Consider the following 15,663-nt stretch of genomic DNA (forward strand, 5'->3'; position numbering starts at 1 on the left):
GGGCAGCCAGAGCTATACAGAGAAACCTTTCCTTGAACCACTCTGAAAATGAGAAAAAGAGAGAGACAGAGAGAGAGAGAGAGAGAGAGAGAGAGGCACAAGACCAGTATGGTGGAAGTAAGATAATGGGGGAAGGAACTTTGAAAATACTACATAGCTCTGCCTGATTGCAATTAGTATCTGCTTCCAAGTATGAATGTTATATGTAAATCTGCCCACAACCGCACTTCTGGACTATGCCTTCCCTAGCATCATGAAATTATGAGCCAAAATAAACCCCTCTGCCATATATTTTGTCACAGCGATGAGAAAAGTATCTAAATATTAATATTCATGATCTTTATCCTCCCTGGAGTGCCAGCCACAGGAACACTGGACCAAACTCTTTCCTGACCTGTCTAGGCCATTTTGGTATAAATTATGGAAGAACTAAATTGAACACAAACCTTTGAGTGGAGGTGGTGGAGTTACCAAAATGCCTGGTGGTCCTGGGTACCCGCGATCTCCAGGATCCCCCTGAAATCATTCATTCATTTACTTTCCCTGGGAATAATGATGCTTCCTGATAGTAAGCAAAGGTTAGACTGCCACGGGAACATTCATCAGGGATGGAAAGACAGCTGGCTGGCTAGAGAAGTGAGTCAGCCAAGGAGTTCCAGAAGGAACCGACAGGCATCTGTCACCTACACCCACAAATAAACAATGAACAGACAAAACTATAACAAAAGAAAAATAAAAACATAAACTGATTACTGTGTGCCGCTAAGTTAAGTACCATATAAGTCACTCCGTTTCTTATGTATACTTTGAACATTAGTATCTAACAAGGCATTCCAGTGTAAGTAATTTATTCACCTTGCAAGACCTGAATCTGCATTTCATTAGAGCAGCAAAATATTGTCTCTCATTTGATCATATCCCCTGAGAAGAGCCAGGCTTGCTCTGAACAAGAACTGAATATTGGATCCCAGAAGTTACAAAATAAAGGGAAAAAAAGGGGGGGAAAAAAAAGCCAGTGTTACAAAAGCAGATGATCTCAATACTATGATCTCATGAGAGATTTGAAACTCTCATTATTATTCACATTCAAACGAATTGTGTCTCGAATATAAGCACAACTGTGATTCATGTACTAATTATAATAACGGCATGAAAACTCCTACATAATACACAGCATGCATTAAAGTAAGATTCATAAGATTACATCTGTCTCTCTCAGAAGTTACACTGATTATTTGAAATATTCCAGCCCTTAGTTTGATAACAGAATGATCTAAAATTTTCTCTGACTTGGACTCACGTTTTTACCTTTGGACCAAGAAATCCAAACATCCCAGGACCTCCAGCCAGTCCTTGTTCCCCCTACAAACAACCGAAGACATAGTTCAAACAACTCACTAGGCTTGGGCTGATGTCACTTCGCCCCCATCTAAGGTAAACAGTGCACACTCACGGAGACCCTGGGCAGTCTGAACCACTCTTGGATCGTATCAATTTTGTAATCCAGTTTTAAACATCCACAACACGAGCCTGTAATACAGTGGTTCCCAACCTTCCTAATGATGCTCCCCTTTAATAAAGTCTTTCACAACATTGCCGTGACCCCCCAACTGTAAAATCGTTTTTGCTGTTACTTCATAACATAATTTTGCTACTGTTATGAATCATAATGTAAATAATTTTTGGAGACAGAGGGTTGCTCAAGGGGTCGTGACCCACAGGTTGAAAACCACTGTATCATACATAAAATGAAATTATTTAAGCCAGGTGTATAGCACAGGCTTGTAATCCTAGCACTTAAGATGGAACAGTAATAGGATCATGAATTAGGGGCTCGAGACCAGTCTCAATTATACAAGTTTGTAATGAGTTCCAGGCCAGCCTGGACTACGCAAAACTTGTTTCAGAAAACCCAGAGGGGGTTGAAGAGATGGTGTAGTGTTGTGGAGCATGTATTACTCTTGCAGACGGCTGGTTGTGGATTCCTAGAACCCTTGCTGGGTGGCTCATAGCTGTTGATGTCTTCTGGACTCTGTGGGTGCCTGCACTTGCATGTGCACATAACTCTACATACATTTTTAAATTATACAAATACACGTTTAGATAAATGATATAATTTAAAATTATATAAATAACATGTTCAGATGAATTATATTAACATAATGTAATACATAATATATTCTATAATATATGCATTTTATAAATATATATAATTTAAATATATAAATTAAATATATAATGAAACTAAATCTTTAAAATAAAACATGGATAGGGTGTGTGGTAGTCTGAATGAAAATTACTCCCATAGCTTCATAAGGAGTGGCATTATTGGAGGTGTGGCCTTCTTAGAGTAGGTATGGCCTTGTTGGAGGAAGTGTGTCACTGTAGGTGGGCTTTGAGGTTTCAGGAGCTCAAGCCAGACTCAGTGTCTTTCTCTCTTCCTGCTGCCGCAGAATCTGAATGTGGAACTCTCAACTCCTTCTCCAGCACCACATTTGCCTGCACACCAACATGTTTCCCGCCAAGACAATAATGGACTAAACTTCCGAACTGTAAGCCAGCCCCAGTCAAATGTTTTCCTTCATAAGAGTTGCCGTGGTCATGGTGTCTCTTCACAGCAAGAGAAACCCCAACTAAGACAGGGTGAAATGACTCCATGAGTTAAGGTTCTGACCACAAAGCCCAAAGTTCTATCTCCAGACCCAAACAGCGGAAGAAAAGAACAGACTCCCTCAAATTGTCCTCCGAGCTTCATGTATGCACAAGGCCATGCACACACACAAACACACACACACACATACACCACAAATAAAATAAATAAATGTAGTAAATTAAGACCTAAGAAAAACAAAGAATTCATCTGCCTTTCCAATTCCTGTCAGCATTCACATACAAAAGTACAGCTTCTCCATGGCGCTAAGCCCCCTGCACTATTGGAAACACATCTGTCCCCTCTGCCAGGATGTGCACTAACCTTGAGTCCTGGAAAACCTGGAGATCCATGGGAACCAGGCTCACCCTAATAATTACAAAAAATCAACAAGGAGAGCGCAAACATAAGGCATGATGTTTTTATCTTTGATAAAACCTTGTATTGACAGGTAGTTTTGATGTGCTTGGATATGCAGCAGAATAATATTACATAGTCTTGATATGCATTGATATTCGGCAGAACAAAATCACCATAAAATGGGTTCTCTGTACTTCTGCCATTTTTCATTCCACTTAAGTTTTATTCTTAGTCAGAAAATTCACATCATTACCAGTGTTTAATTAAGAATATGCATGCTTTTGCTGTTTCTACTCTTCCAAGTTAAATTATTTAGCATAAAGCTTGCACTAGGTCAAATCTCTTTAAAATCTGCAGTACACTCATTTGCATGGAAATGAACAGTTTGCTCTGTGCAACTTTAGCAATAAAAATGACGCAAAAGCCAATGGACTATTTGGTACCAAAACTAGAGTTACCTAAGCCTACTGGAAATTGGCCTCCCTAGTGCATCCACAGAGCATACCATTACTGACAATGTTAGGTGACATCTAGGGGCAGACATAGTGCTTTCTTCCTAGATACCCTTCCATTGACACCTTAGTTTATGAAGCAGGTTCAAACTAATCAGAGCAGGCAACCTGCCACACTGACAGTGAGCTAACAGAAACAGCCACAACCCTGTCACCTGCCTCCCCGGGCTTCACTGTCTTGTGCCTGTTGTCTCCAAATGACAGACATGGAACAGAACGTCTTTGCTCTTGTGCAAAGACGTTACTGTATGTGAAACAGTTTCTACATTTTAGCTCATGGGGTACAGTTACAGTCTCGCAGGTATGTGAACAAACAATGCTTCCAAACTTCCTGAGGCTTAGGACTAACGATCCTTACCCGGGGCCCTGGGAACCCAGGAATGCCTTTCTCGCCTTTCATCCCGATACCAGGCACTCCCTATAAAAGATGACAATGTTATGATGTTTTTGACAAAACCAAAAATGTCCTCAACAGCTTAAAGAGAGCCACTTCTTTACAGAGGAAGTTTGCGAGGTTATAGTAGATAATGGAAAATTCCAGCTGTAATTAAAGTAATGATAAAGCCACACAAACAAATTAGATGAAAATGTTGTCTCACCTAAATAAATGAAAGGAATTTAAATTACCTTGCGTCCTGGAGGTCCTGGAGGTCCAATCATTCCAGGAATTCCTTTTATACCCTAAAAAGTATGATTGATACAATCCGATTATATAGTGTTCACTGAATTCCATATGCTTCATAAATCATTTCTTTTGACAACCTGTTTCTCATTAGGCTTTCTTTTTAAAGTATGTAAGGGATCAAATCAGCAACTAAGACCTAAGACTACTTAAAACCCTGGTATTATTTAGGCCAGTATGAGAAGCCTATGGGGACATGGGGGTGAGCTACGGAAACAGACAGCAGATGCAGGGCTGGGAATACAGCTGTCGGGAGAACGTGCTTGTTTTTGGTAAGGTAGGAGAGTTTAAGCCATAGTTTTACTACGAGTGTAAACTGTGCATCCAGCATTGGGGATGCAGTGTCGGAGGTGGACAGATGAATTAGCATTTTCCCAAAGCCTCTTATGTGCCCACTTCTGTTCACTTGTTAGCTTCTTGGTCCTCCAAACACAAAGCCCACCTCTGAAAGGGCAGCTGGACTCCCACTGATCTTTGCAGTCAGCATTCTGAGGTCCTGTGTTGTGGGGGACTTGGCTCAGCCCATGCCCAGTGTGCCCCTCAGCAGCTGCGTGAACCTAAGAACATGCTACGGCTCTGAGCCTCCCACGGGGAATGACAGGAGCACCAGTCAACTGAGGCAGCTTTGAGATCCGTGTGACGGTGCCGAGAAGCTCAGCCCCTCACGTGCAGGAAAGGTCTCCTATTTGTGCCTCACGAGGTGACTTGGGAGGTGAGTGGGACTTACCTTCTCTCCTTTATAGAGACTCAACTCAGGTGGCTGCACAACTACGGTGGGCCCAGGAGGACCATGCTGGCCAACCTCACCCTTTAGAAACATCAAGAAAATAGGGATTTCATCTTAACTTATGCTTTGAAGCAAAACAAAACCAAACCAAACCCAAAAAACTTTCACCTACAAATAATGTTTCCAACCCTCTCTGTCCTAGATTAAGAATAAAAATCATGGAAAATGTATTATGTGGTACAAAATTCTATTTATTGTTTCTTATGAAAATATGACTTAAGATGATTTATAAAAAATAAAAGCAAAAATTATCCATAATGTTGCTATTAGAGACAATCTACAGAAGACAGCTGGCGTAGGGTTCTGTGGTGATTACTCACGCACACCATCACACACAATGCATGCTCACGCATACACACTCGTCTGCTCGTGAGTGTGGACGGCGTCTTGTTAAATGCAGTTTCAAAACGACCATCAAGCTAACCGTAATAATCACATAGTGATCTCAGCCCATAAGAGGCTGAGGCCGAAGCATCACAGGCTGGAGGCTAACATGGACTGCCTGGCGTGTCTAGGTGTCTTCGGGAAGGATAGCATCTCAAGTTTACTGAAAACAGTGTAACTGATGACTCTGGCTTAGTGCACAGACCAGGGAGGCCCCCGAAGAGCTCAGAAGTTAGGAATACTGTGAGGTTTTCTTTTTCCTTATACCTTGTTAGCTAACAGTGTTGATATATTGGCTGCCACATATATTTTGTAAGTAGATGACTGACTGAACAAACACATAAACAGCGCAGGAGTGATCAATAGGCACTGATGATGGTAACCACCAACAGACACAACATGTACGGACCAACAAAAAGGGATGTCTTCCAAACTGGGCCATGCTACTATTTTTTTTTCATATCCTAAAAAGTATCATATAATTAGCATGGCCACACATACAAAGGAAAGCCTGAAGAATAAAACGTGATCGATCCACAACCACATCACCCAGCGATACTTAGTAACACACAGGTAGAGCGGTGTTTCCGTTTTTATTATTTTCTTTTAAGTTTTAGATAATGTCTAATGTGGCCAACTGGCCTCAAACTTGTTATGTAGTCCCCCCCCCAAAAAAAAGTGGTCCTGCACTCCTAATCCTCCTATGTCCACCTCCCTAACGCTGTGCTTAAAGGGATGGAACACTTTGCCCAACTTTTCCAAGAATGTGTGTGTGTGTGTGTGTGTGTGTGTGTGTGTTCATGTGTGTGCACATGAATCTGTATGTGTGCTCCCATGTGACAAGGTTTCACCCTCCAAGGCTGGGATTGCAGGCATGCATCACCATGCCTGACATTTGTGTCCTTTGTTGTTCCTTTTACAAACGTGACCTGGCCTTTATGTTCACTATCCTATGGTGGGCATTTCCTACATCAGGAAGTCTTCGTATGTATTCCTGACTCTTGTTGAACAGCTGTGCTGTAACTTAACTACCCTGGAAACAGGTCTGTCTTACTAATGTCCACCCCGCCTTGCCATGGAATGCATGCTCAAGAGCTATTTCTCTAGTCTGGCAAAAGACGAACCTACCTACCTACTGGGCATTCAGGTGAGCCACCATTTTAAACCACCTTCCTAGAGTACCCCACCCATGAAGCTATTTTCCTAGACCTGGTACTATCTTCTGTGAGAACTGTCATTCTACAGCTATGGTAAACTAACTCAGCAAACAAAAGTTATGAGCTATAGATTGGTCAGTGTCTGCCCAATGAACACTAATGATTGCAAGGGCCTCTGTTACTAGAGAAGGCACACATCCTAACATCTGCCCTTCTGCACAGGCGATCCTTACCTGGTCTCCCTTCTGCCCTTTTAGTCCCGCAGCAGAATCTCCCTGAAAGGAAAAGAAAACAACTCGAATTGCTTTTTAGTTTTCAAAAGGTGATTAAAAGCAATTAAGACTTTTATCTGTGCAACTCATTAGGGTTTACTTAAGTGGGAAGTCTGATAAGAGGAAAGGTATGATGGAGACAGAGTCCACAACCAGTTATTTCACGGAGGGCAGATTCTAATGATGTCTTCAGAACTTACCTTCAACCCAGGGCTCCCAGGATGACCGACTCGTCCCTAAATCAATGAAGAATATCAACCATCAATCATAGTCATCAGGATGTCTTTCCTGGTTACCCCAAGTTTTGTTGTAACCTGCATAAACTCTCTAGCCCTTCTGTTGAGACCTACTTATTTCTTAGCTTAACTATAGCCCCTCTATACCTGCTGTCACCTTTAGCATATCAGAAGCCATTTTTTCCTCCAAGTCTCCATTTTGAGCATAAGGTGAAATTAAGTTCAAGTTCTCAGGCCTACATGCCTGAGACCAGGATACAATTCAGTAGTTCAATACTCGCTGCTTAGAATCAAACAACAGATGATAAATGCATGTTTGGCTTCAGTTAACAATCAAAACATGTTCCTTACTCCCAGAAAGCTGGAAAGCTCCCAAGAGTTCTTCTACCCTAAATCCCAGCCAATCAGCTTAAAGTGCTTTGTCTAGCTATCTAGATACAACACAATACACTTGGAACAGAATAATTATGTTTAGCTGGTCAAAATGATGTGATGCTGCCTCCTCTCTTCCTATACCTGCTTACCTGGTTGTTCCCTGGTTTTGGTTTTTCATATTAAAAAAAAAAAAAACTGCCTTAGAAATAGACCAGCAGGGGACTGGAGAGATGGCTCAGAGGTTAAGAGCATTAACTGTTCTTCCAGAGTCCTGAGTTCAACTCCCAGCAACTACATGGTGACTCATAACCATCTATAATGATATCTGGTGCCTTCTTCCAGAATGTAGGCATGCATGCAGACAGAATACTATATAAATAATCAATAAACAAATCTTAAACAAACAAACAAACAGACCAGCATCATAGTCTGGCTCCGAGTCCAGATTATGGCCCTAACTGGTCAGTTTTTGCTGAGCATTCGATAAACTTCCACCAATCTGTGTCTGGTGTCCGAGTGGTCAGTGTGTGGCTATAGGAATAGCCACATGACAGTTTCAGTTAGGAAACGCCTGATTTTAAAGTTGTTCAGACCACTGCTCTCATTCTTATGAGGAAGATAAAACTTTGATCTCATATGAGTCAGGAGAAAAATAGTGGTTGCCAGAGTCTGGGAAGACTGGATAGGAAGAGGGGGATTATCGCACATTACAAAATGGCTCCCAAAGGCTTACATGCTTCCCGTACAAAGAAATGATGAATGTTACAAGTTATGGATGTGTTGACTGTCCTGATTTGGATCACTGCACAGTAAATGCATGTATCCAGGCATCAGGCTGTAGCTCATGAATACATACAATTGTACATGTGTGTGCAAGCATGTATGTGCTCCTGTGTATGAAGGTGAATGTGTGTGGAGTGCATGTGGAGACCAGGATCCATCTCAGAGGTCATTTCTTATTTTTAAAGACAGTGTCTCCAGCTGAAATGTGGGGTGCACTAATGAGGCCAGGCCAGCTAGTCAGGGAGCCCAGAGTTCCACCTATATCTGCCTCCTCAGCCCTGGCATTAGAAGCATGTGCTGCCAGGAGTGGATCTTTGATGTGAGTTCTGAGATAGAACTCAAGTCCTCAGGCTCCTGTGGAAAGATATCTCTCTGGCCCCATGTGGACCATTATATGCCATTTAAACTGAAAGGGACACACACTGGACTTTTAAACACGAATGGGCTATTTTGCTGTGTGGACAGTGGCTTTTTCTAGGGGACCCGTGCGTCAAGATGGGTTCCTGACAAGAAGGCTGTTTCATCAGCCTCACCAAAAATGCAGCTTTGTTCTCACTGCTGCTCCGTTGGCTACAGAGGGGCAGCATCGGCAGTCACACTTACCGTCAGCCCTGGTGCACCAGCATGCCCCATGGGTCCTGTTGATCCCTGTGGACCCCTAAGTCCCTGGGGGAAGAGAGAGACACAGAGAGAGGCAGACAGACAGACAGAGAGAGATACATACACAGAGAGAGAGAGACAGAGACAGAGAGAGAGGGATCAGCACATTTACGTGAAAACCACAATTATCCTCACAGAAAGACTGGCGTGTAAACCCTAGTAGATAAAACCCTTTGAAACAGTCTGGAACCCCCTCGCATTCCCCCCACACCCTACCCCTCCCCGAACACACGCATATGGTCAGTGAGAGCATCTTTAGCAGAGTTGGGAGCAGCACTCCAGTAAGCGTGACACAGTCTGCTGTAGGGCTCCCTACAGGTCAAGAGAACAATCAACACCTCACAAACAAATCTAGGTAATAATAAAAGTCACGAACAAGGGACCTTCACTAGCTCTTCCCAATTTCACTATAACTTTATACACATCAAGATCTCTTTTCATATTAGTCTTGGGTATCATTCCTATTTAGAGACATTTTTAGTTCATGCTTATAAATATTTGCCTGTTTGTATGTCTATGTGTGGCGTGCATGCCGAGGCCAGAAGAGGACATTGTGTATCCCCTAGACCTAAAGTCACAGACAGTTATGAACCTCCATGTGGGTGCTGGAAACCAGGACCAGGTCCTCTGCAAGAGCAGCAGGTGCTCTTAACCACTGAACCATCTCCCCAGTCCCCGTATTCAAATATTAATATATTTGTACTTAAAAAAATAGTCTTGGAATGTGGCTTAGAAGACCAAAGTCCCCAGAAACACTGTCCCCATTCCAAGATACAGATGGTTCGGACATAAGCAATTTTCTGCCTCACGTAAGTTGTCAGCATCAAGGCTTACACTGTGGAAGATGGTAGGGGTGGCCAGGCAATCCTGGAAGGCTGGTTAGAACAGTCCCCTGCTCTCCAACCTACATCAAATGACTTATGAGCATGAAGATCTGCCCTCTTTAGGAGGATGAACTGGCGTCTATTTCAACAGTGGCATCCAAAACACCTCATTCATTACATGGAAATCGAGTGTCCGTACGGTTAGGGACCGGCCGGCAAGAGTAACTCTGTGCATAGCCAGAAGCCGCAAAGCAGAACAGGTTAATCACTGCGAGGCAAAACACCCTTCAGTTTCAGTCTCCTGAACACTGATGAAGTAGAAAGGCTAATGTGATCACTGAGTGACAAACTCCAGGGAGATGAAAGTGGGGCAAAAGAGTATTAAAAAGTTATTAATTTGGCAGGCAAAAATGTTACAGAAGTGGCACTAAATTCCGTTCGATACATTTATGCAAAAGGTCCTGTGTGTGTGTGTGTGTGTGTGTGTCTGTCTGTCTGTCTGTCTGTCTGTCTGTAAGAGGCAGCTTGCTGAGCTCAGAGACCGCTCCCTGGGTGGGTGGGTGGGGGGCAAACTAGGGTATCACAGGGCATGGACTTAACACCCTGCTCTCAGTGCCATGAAATTCTTTTTTTTTTTTTAATTTTTATTACTAGTTACATTTTATTAACTCTGTATCCCAGCTGTATCCTGCTCCCTCATTCCCTTCCATTCCCACCATCCCTCCCTCCCTCATTTTTATTCTATATTGGTTGGGTCTCACACATTTCGTGGCTGGTCCTGTTGGACATAAAATCTAAAGTGCTATTTGCAAAGAAGGCAGATGTCCGTGGTCTTCTCGGGAGACTTACAGGTAAGCCGGGTGGTCCTGGGTCCCCACGGTCTCCCTGCAATGACAATGTTATGCTGTTTTACAAGAGGAGGACAGCTTTCTAGGACATCGATGACAAAGAAAGACAAATGCAACAGGAATGAGCTGTACTGGCTTAGGTAGACAGCAGATTCCCTTCGAGAAGAAAACCATGGAAGCATTCAGTGGAGTGGGTTTTCTTTGTTTATTCTCCTATCTACTAGAGACTAGACAAGGTTGTTGGAGTTGGGACAACATGGAAGAAAGATGTGATTGTCCTTCTGCTCATCTTACTCTGGTGTGTGGATCTAAATGTCCTGTTTCCTCACGACACACCTATTTCTGGTCTAGTGGCCTCACTGGGCCTTGGTCTAGAGCAGTGGTTCTCAACTTCTGGGTCGCGATGCCTTTGGGGTCGCCTATCAGATACCCCGCATGTCCGGCAATCACATAATGACTCATAACGGTAGCGAGATCACAGTCATGAAGTAGCAACAAAAATGATTTTGTAGCGGGGGTCAACATAACCATGAGAAACTGTACTAAAGAGTGACGGCATTGAGAAGCACCACACCAGGGTGACAGGAGCATCCCTTGCTGCTGGGATATCCACCCTAGCACTCAACTCAAATGCTAAGGTTCGTCTGCTCTGCATGCCAATCACTGAGTGTGCATGCTCTTACACACAGGCTCGTTCTAAGCACGTTTTACTCAAGGTGCCCTTTCAGATTTTACCCATTTTTAGGTATAGTTATTTCCATGGTGTTGTTCTCTCAGTGCCACTCAATGAACGCCACCTCAGAGCTCCCAGTGCCCTGCGAGTCTCAAGTCAGCCCTCAACAAATGACTGCCCGGCCCAAATAACAACAGCAACGGACCCAAGGAACCTTGGGATGAATGCGTCCTTATCATTCTGAATGTGTAGGAGGCAAGGAAATCTATAGCCTTAGAAACTAAGACCTGTGCCTTCCTACAAGAGGAAGAGAGCCATATTGTCGTGTCAAGTTCATAACAGAAAAAAAAAGAAAGAAAGAAATCAGTACATTCAATAGTACTTTGTAAGAAATCCCTGCCCGTGTGTTTCTTGTTGGGAAAATGGCTTTCTTAAGCCCACAATGGCCGTAACACTCACCTGAATACCTTTAAAGCCGCCTGAAATGAACACTGACCTTCCTTTTTCTCCTTTTTCCCCAGGGTGACCCTGAAAAGGAAAGAGAAAAAAAATGGATTGCCATTTCAATATTCAAAATTTCAGGCAGCACTGTGGTCATTTCACTGGGATTGATTTATGGTCTCCCAAATTGTTACTGGTCCAAGGTTCAAAAATCTTAGGCATTCTGGTAAGGTCTGTGAAGGCAAGCCACTCACTAATGGATATTTACTAATCAGGCAGCAGAAAGACTGCATCTTCTCATAGTATAGTGCAAGGCATTATTCTTACAAATAAATGATTTTGCAATTTAATTTATGCCCCAGCAAAAAATTCTTAAGAGTATTAATTTGATCCATGCGGGTATTTGTTTTCAAAATAGAGCGTATGTGATCTTTGTAAGACTGACTTTCAAAATGTACAGCACTTTCCCTCCTGTGAAGCTGTTCTTATTTTGTTTGGGTGGCTGGCTGGGTGATATTTTAAGGCAAGGTGACACTGTGTAGGAGTGGCTGACCTGGAACTGGCTATTTAGGTTAGGCTGGTCCAAAACTCACAGAGAACTGCTTGCCTCCACCTCGCAAGAACTGGAATTAAAGGCAAGAGCCACTATGTCCAGCAGTTTAGAGCATTTTTAGATGGTTAAATAAATTAGCTCAATGGATTCCATTCTAATTTTTCTATATAACAACTTAAAATCCCAGTTGCTATCTTACATGCATTAAATTGCTTGTCACACAGAATTTCTGCCTTCTTCATGTTATCAAGCTCTGTGAATGAGTATGAATTTCCCAATGATCCCACCAGTGAAAGAGCCTGACTTTTTTTTTTTTCCCAGTAGGAAAAACTCAATGGCTTTCTGGTAAGTCTCATCAACTGTTTCCTTGAGGAATCACTTTTGCCTCCACAGGCAGTCCTGGCTTCCTACAGGTCCTGTCTGCATGGATTTCAGTCCCACATTGAGTTAAATCACTTGTGATAATGGAACTCAATCAAATAGCGGCACAAAGGCTAGAGCTATAACTTGGAGGCAGAATGCTTGTCTGGCAAACCTGAGATCCTGGTTTGATCCCCCAAATTAAAAAAATAAAATAAATCACTGCTTGCTCCTTGATCCACAAATCAGTATATGAATAACAGACTGGTCATGACGAGTGACGAATCATGTGTTTCAAAGCTTGCTATGACTGACCACTGCATAAGCCTGCCATGATTGATCACTGCATGACCTTGTCCATTTCTCATTTCTTTTTTATTTTAATGCATTATTAGGCATTTTCGTACAAGTACATAATGTATCACCTTCATATTCACCCAGTTACTCTCCCTTGTCCCCCTCCCGCTTCTGTTGATTTCCTTCTTCCCATGTAGTGTCCCTTCTGTTTTTGTGTCTTTCTTTTTTTTTTCTTTTTTTTTTTTTTTTGTGACCCAGTGAGTTTCAGGTAGATTGTCTACAGGAACACGGGTGAGATTTTGTCTATGGGAGTGTGACTATAAATCTTTTATTCAGACACGTGTATATACAGAGACAGACAGAGAATAGCACAGCAAAACACATAGATATGTAGCTTCCTTATCTCTTAAAGATAAACCCAAGTAACATTTTACGAAAAGGGCTACTTGAGAGAGGGAAGAGGAAAGGGAAACAAAAGTAGAAAAGCATTTACAATGTTGCAAGTGAAACTGGGGTAAAGCGGAAGTGGAGTTACAAAGAAATATGGCGGCCAGAGCAAATAGGGAGGATGGGCTGGTCCACAGAGACACGGCGGCTGTGATGAAAAGGAAATGACTTGGGCAAGGAATGCACATTGAAAAAAACATAGGGAGATATTTCTCAATAATGAAAACTGACCCAAACAAAGAGAGTGACATTTTGCCACAGCATGAAAAAAAGCTTAATTTGATATTATATATTACATGATATGAAAAAGGGAAGCACTCTTCAAAACAGTCTGGAGAATTCTTTTTTAACCAAACAACACGGCGCTTTGATTCTCACTGTTTCAGAGTACAAAGAACTACATAAATATTAGTTCAATTTTTTTTTCACGGATTTATAAGTGACAGCAACTTTTTAACGGATTAACTCCAACACTTAAAAAGTCACAAGACAGTAGCAACTTTCCCCATGAGTGGCTGAGGTTGCTTTAGCTTTAGCATTCATGAAAGTCTCACTTTACAGGCAGGGTGTTCAGAAGAGCCAAAAAGAGAGAACGCTGCTCAAGCAAGGAACTATTGTGGCATTCCAACCCTGCGTCAGTACTGCTTGCTCTGGTAAGGCTAGCCCTGAGAGCCCTCGCCCTCTGAAATGCCTGAGTCAGTGGAGTGAAGCCTGGTCTAGCTGGAAGAGCAGAGGATGTGCACATTCGGCTCACTGCTCGGGAACTTAGAGCAGAATGTACTGGGTTGAGAGCCTTAGCACTCAAGGTGATTTTTATGTGATATCAAGAAATGTGCCAGCCTGGAATTCCTTCTGAGTTCTATGTTCTAGCCAGTCCTCCTTCAGCGGAGAGCACTGGGAAGAAGAATGAAGAGAAAATGGATGGCTCTGGTAGAGCCGCTGGGAAACCTTTTGGGAGAATGGGAGAAGAGTTATTTAAATAGCAAAGGAGAAAGGCTGAGAGACTTTTTTCTTAAGGGAAAGCATTTATTATTTATTTATTTAAAAAAAAATTCTCAGTTTTTATTAGTTCTTTGGGAATTCCGTACAGTACATCCTGACCCAGGCCAAACTTTTTCTGATTTTCATTTAAGTGAGAGATGTGGGAAGGTAGGTGGCCAGAATAGGAGAATATCCCTTGCTGAAGCTATAGTTGAACACAAACTCATGCTGCATGGTGGAGTGTAAGTTTTGGTAAAGTGTCTCCTCCTCCTTAGCTACCCAGTCTTTGTGCAGAAACTAGAAACGCCTTAACGAAACCAGTTGGTTCACACCCCCTCCTTAAAGCCACTCAGTGTTTCTCTTCCCACGGCCTATGAAGCCCCTACACATTCTGGTTCTATCCACCTCACCAAACCCCTTCCCAAACTATTTTAGTTCACCGTGCTGGAGGCAAAGTTGCAGTGACTCCACTTCCCACATAGAGCAAACTGATTCCTGTAATCGATAAAGTCTTTTCACTTAGGATCATTGGAATCTGTGTTAAAGGTGTCTTACAGGGGGGCCTCCCGGGCCTGGACCTCCTCTTTCTCCTGGAAATCCAGGATCCCCTCTTGAGCCATTGTAGCCATCCACACCAGGTTTGCCTCTGGGTCCTGGAGGCCCCGGGTGACCCTGCAGAAGACAGGACTGTGAGTGAAATCTTTCCGCAAGAAAAACCCCAATGCAAAGGCTGTCCCACTTGGACCACCAAATTTCAGAAACTACGACTCGTCTGTTTACTTGTTTCCTTTTGTGAGGTTTCCTAAAAGTGTTACATGGTAAAATTACAACTTTAACATATACTGTGTCCATGGCAAGTTATTCTCCAGCTTTGGAGGAATCTGCTGCATTGTAATGTTCCCCAAAGCCGGCTCCCTTCTTCCACTGAGCTTCTGTGCTGTATGACTCTGAAAGTCACTTGCAAAGCTGGGACACACCAGAAAAGGAGGCTTCTGTTATGGGTGCACCTCTCTCTTTAGAGCACAGTCTGTGCTGTGGCAGGTATAGCTGGCGTCAGTTCTGGATTTGAATTTTTTTTTCTTTAATTCATTCAAAGACTCTGCTCTTTGTGTAAAATGTTTTGATTCAAGAATTACTGCACAAAATTGAATAAGCATTCTTTAATTATTCTAGAAAATTTAAGAGCAAGAACCAATCATACATCTTCTTTGAGCATATGTTTTTCAGGGACATTTGTTTATGATGGTGTGTGTTTGCTTTCTTTTTTTTTTTCTGTTTTCTGGTTCTCATATGCAAACCAAGATGGCCTCAAACTCATAATCCCCCTGCCTCAGCCTCCTGCATACTCAGATGACATATGCACACTGTCACACTCTGCATC

The 15,663-nt window shown here is 42.6% G+C and overlaps 1 protein-coding gene across 1 annotated transcript in view; it reads right to left on the reverse strand.

Moving 5' to 3' along the window:
- Positions 1–15,663, reverse strand: part of Col4a4 (collagen type IV alpha 4 chain) — a 115,412-nt gene that overhangs the window by 61,975 nt on the left and 37,774 nt on the right. Inside the window, exons 7-18 of the mRNA XM_021635103.2 lie at positions 14,838–14,954; positions 11,663–11,731; positions 10,532–10,567; positions 8,802–8,864; positions 7,005–7,040; positions 6,766–6,807; positions 4,932–5,012; positions 4,150–4,203; positions 3,881–3,940; positions 2,975–3,019; positions 1,309–1,362; positions 447–516 (exon numbers count right to left, since the gene is read on the reverse strand). Coding sequence (XP_021490778.1) covers positions 447–516; positions 1,309–1,362; positions 2,975–3,019; positions 3,881–3,940; positions 4,150–4,203; positions 4,932–5,012; positions 6,766–6,807; positions 7,005–7,040; positions 8,802–8,864; positions 10,532–10,567; positions 11,663–11,731; positions 14,838–14,954 — 727 coding nt within the window. The remainder of the gene's footprint in view (positions 1–446; positions 517–1,308; positions 1,363–2,974; positions 3,020–3,880; positions 3,941–4,149; positions 4,204–4,931; positions 5,013–6,765; positions 6,808–7,004; positions 7,041–8,801; positions 8,865–10,531; positions 10,568–11,662; positions 11,732–14,837; positions 14,955–15,663) is intronic.

Source organism: Meriones unguiculatus, chromosome 15 (assembly GCF_030254825.1).
Source record: "Meriones unguiculatus strain TT.TT164.6M chromosome 15, Bangor_MerUng_6.1, whole genome shotgun sequence".
In the NCBI taxonomy this organism is placed as follows: Eukaryota; Metazoa; Chordata; class Mammalia; order Rodentia; family Muridae; genus Meriones; species Meriones unguiculatus.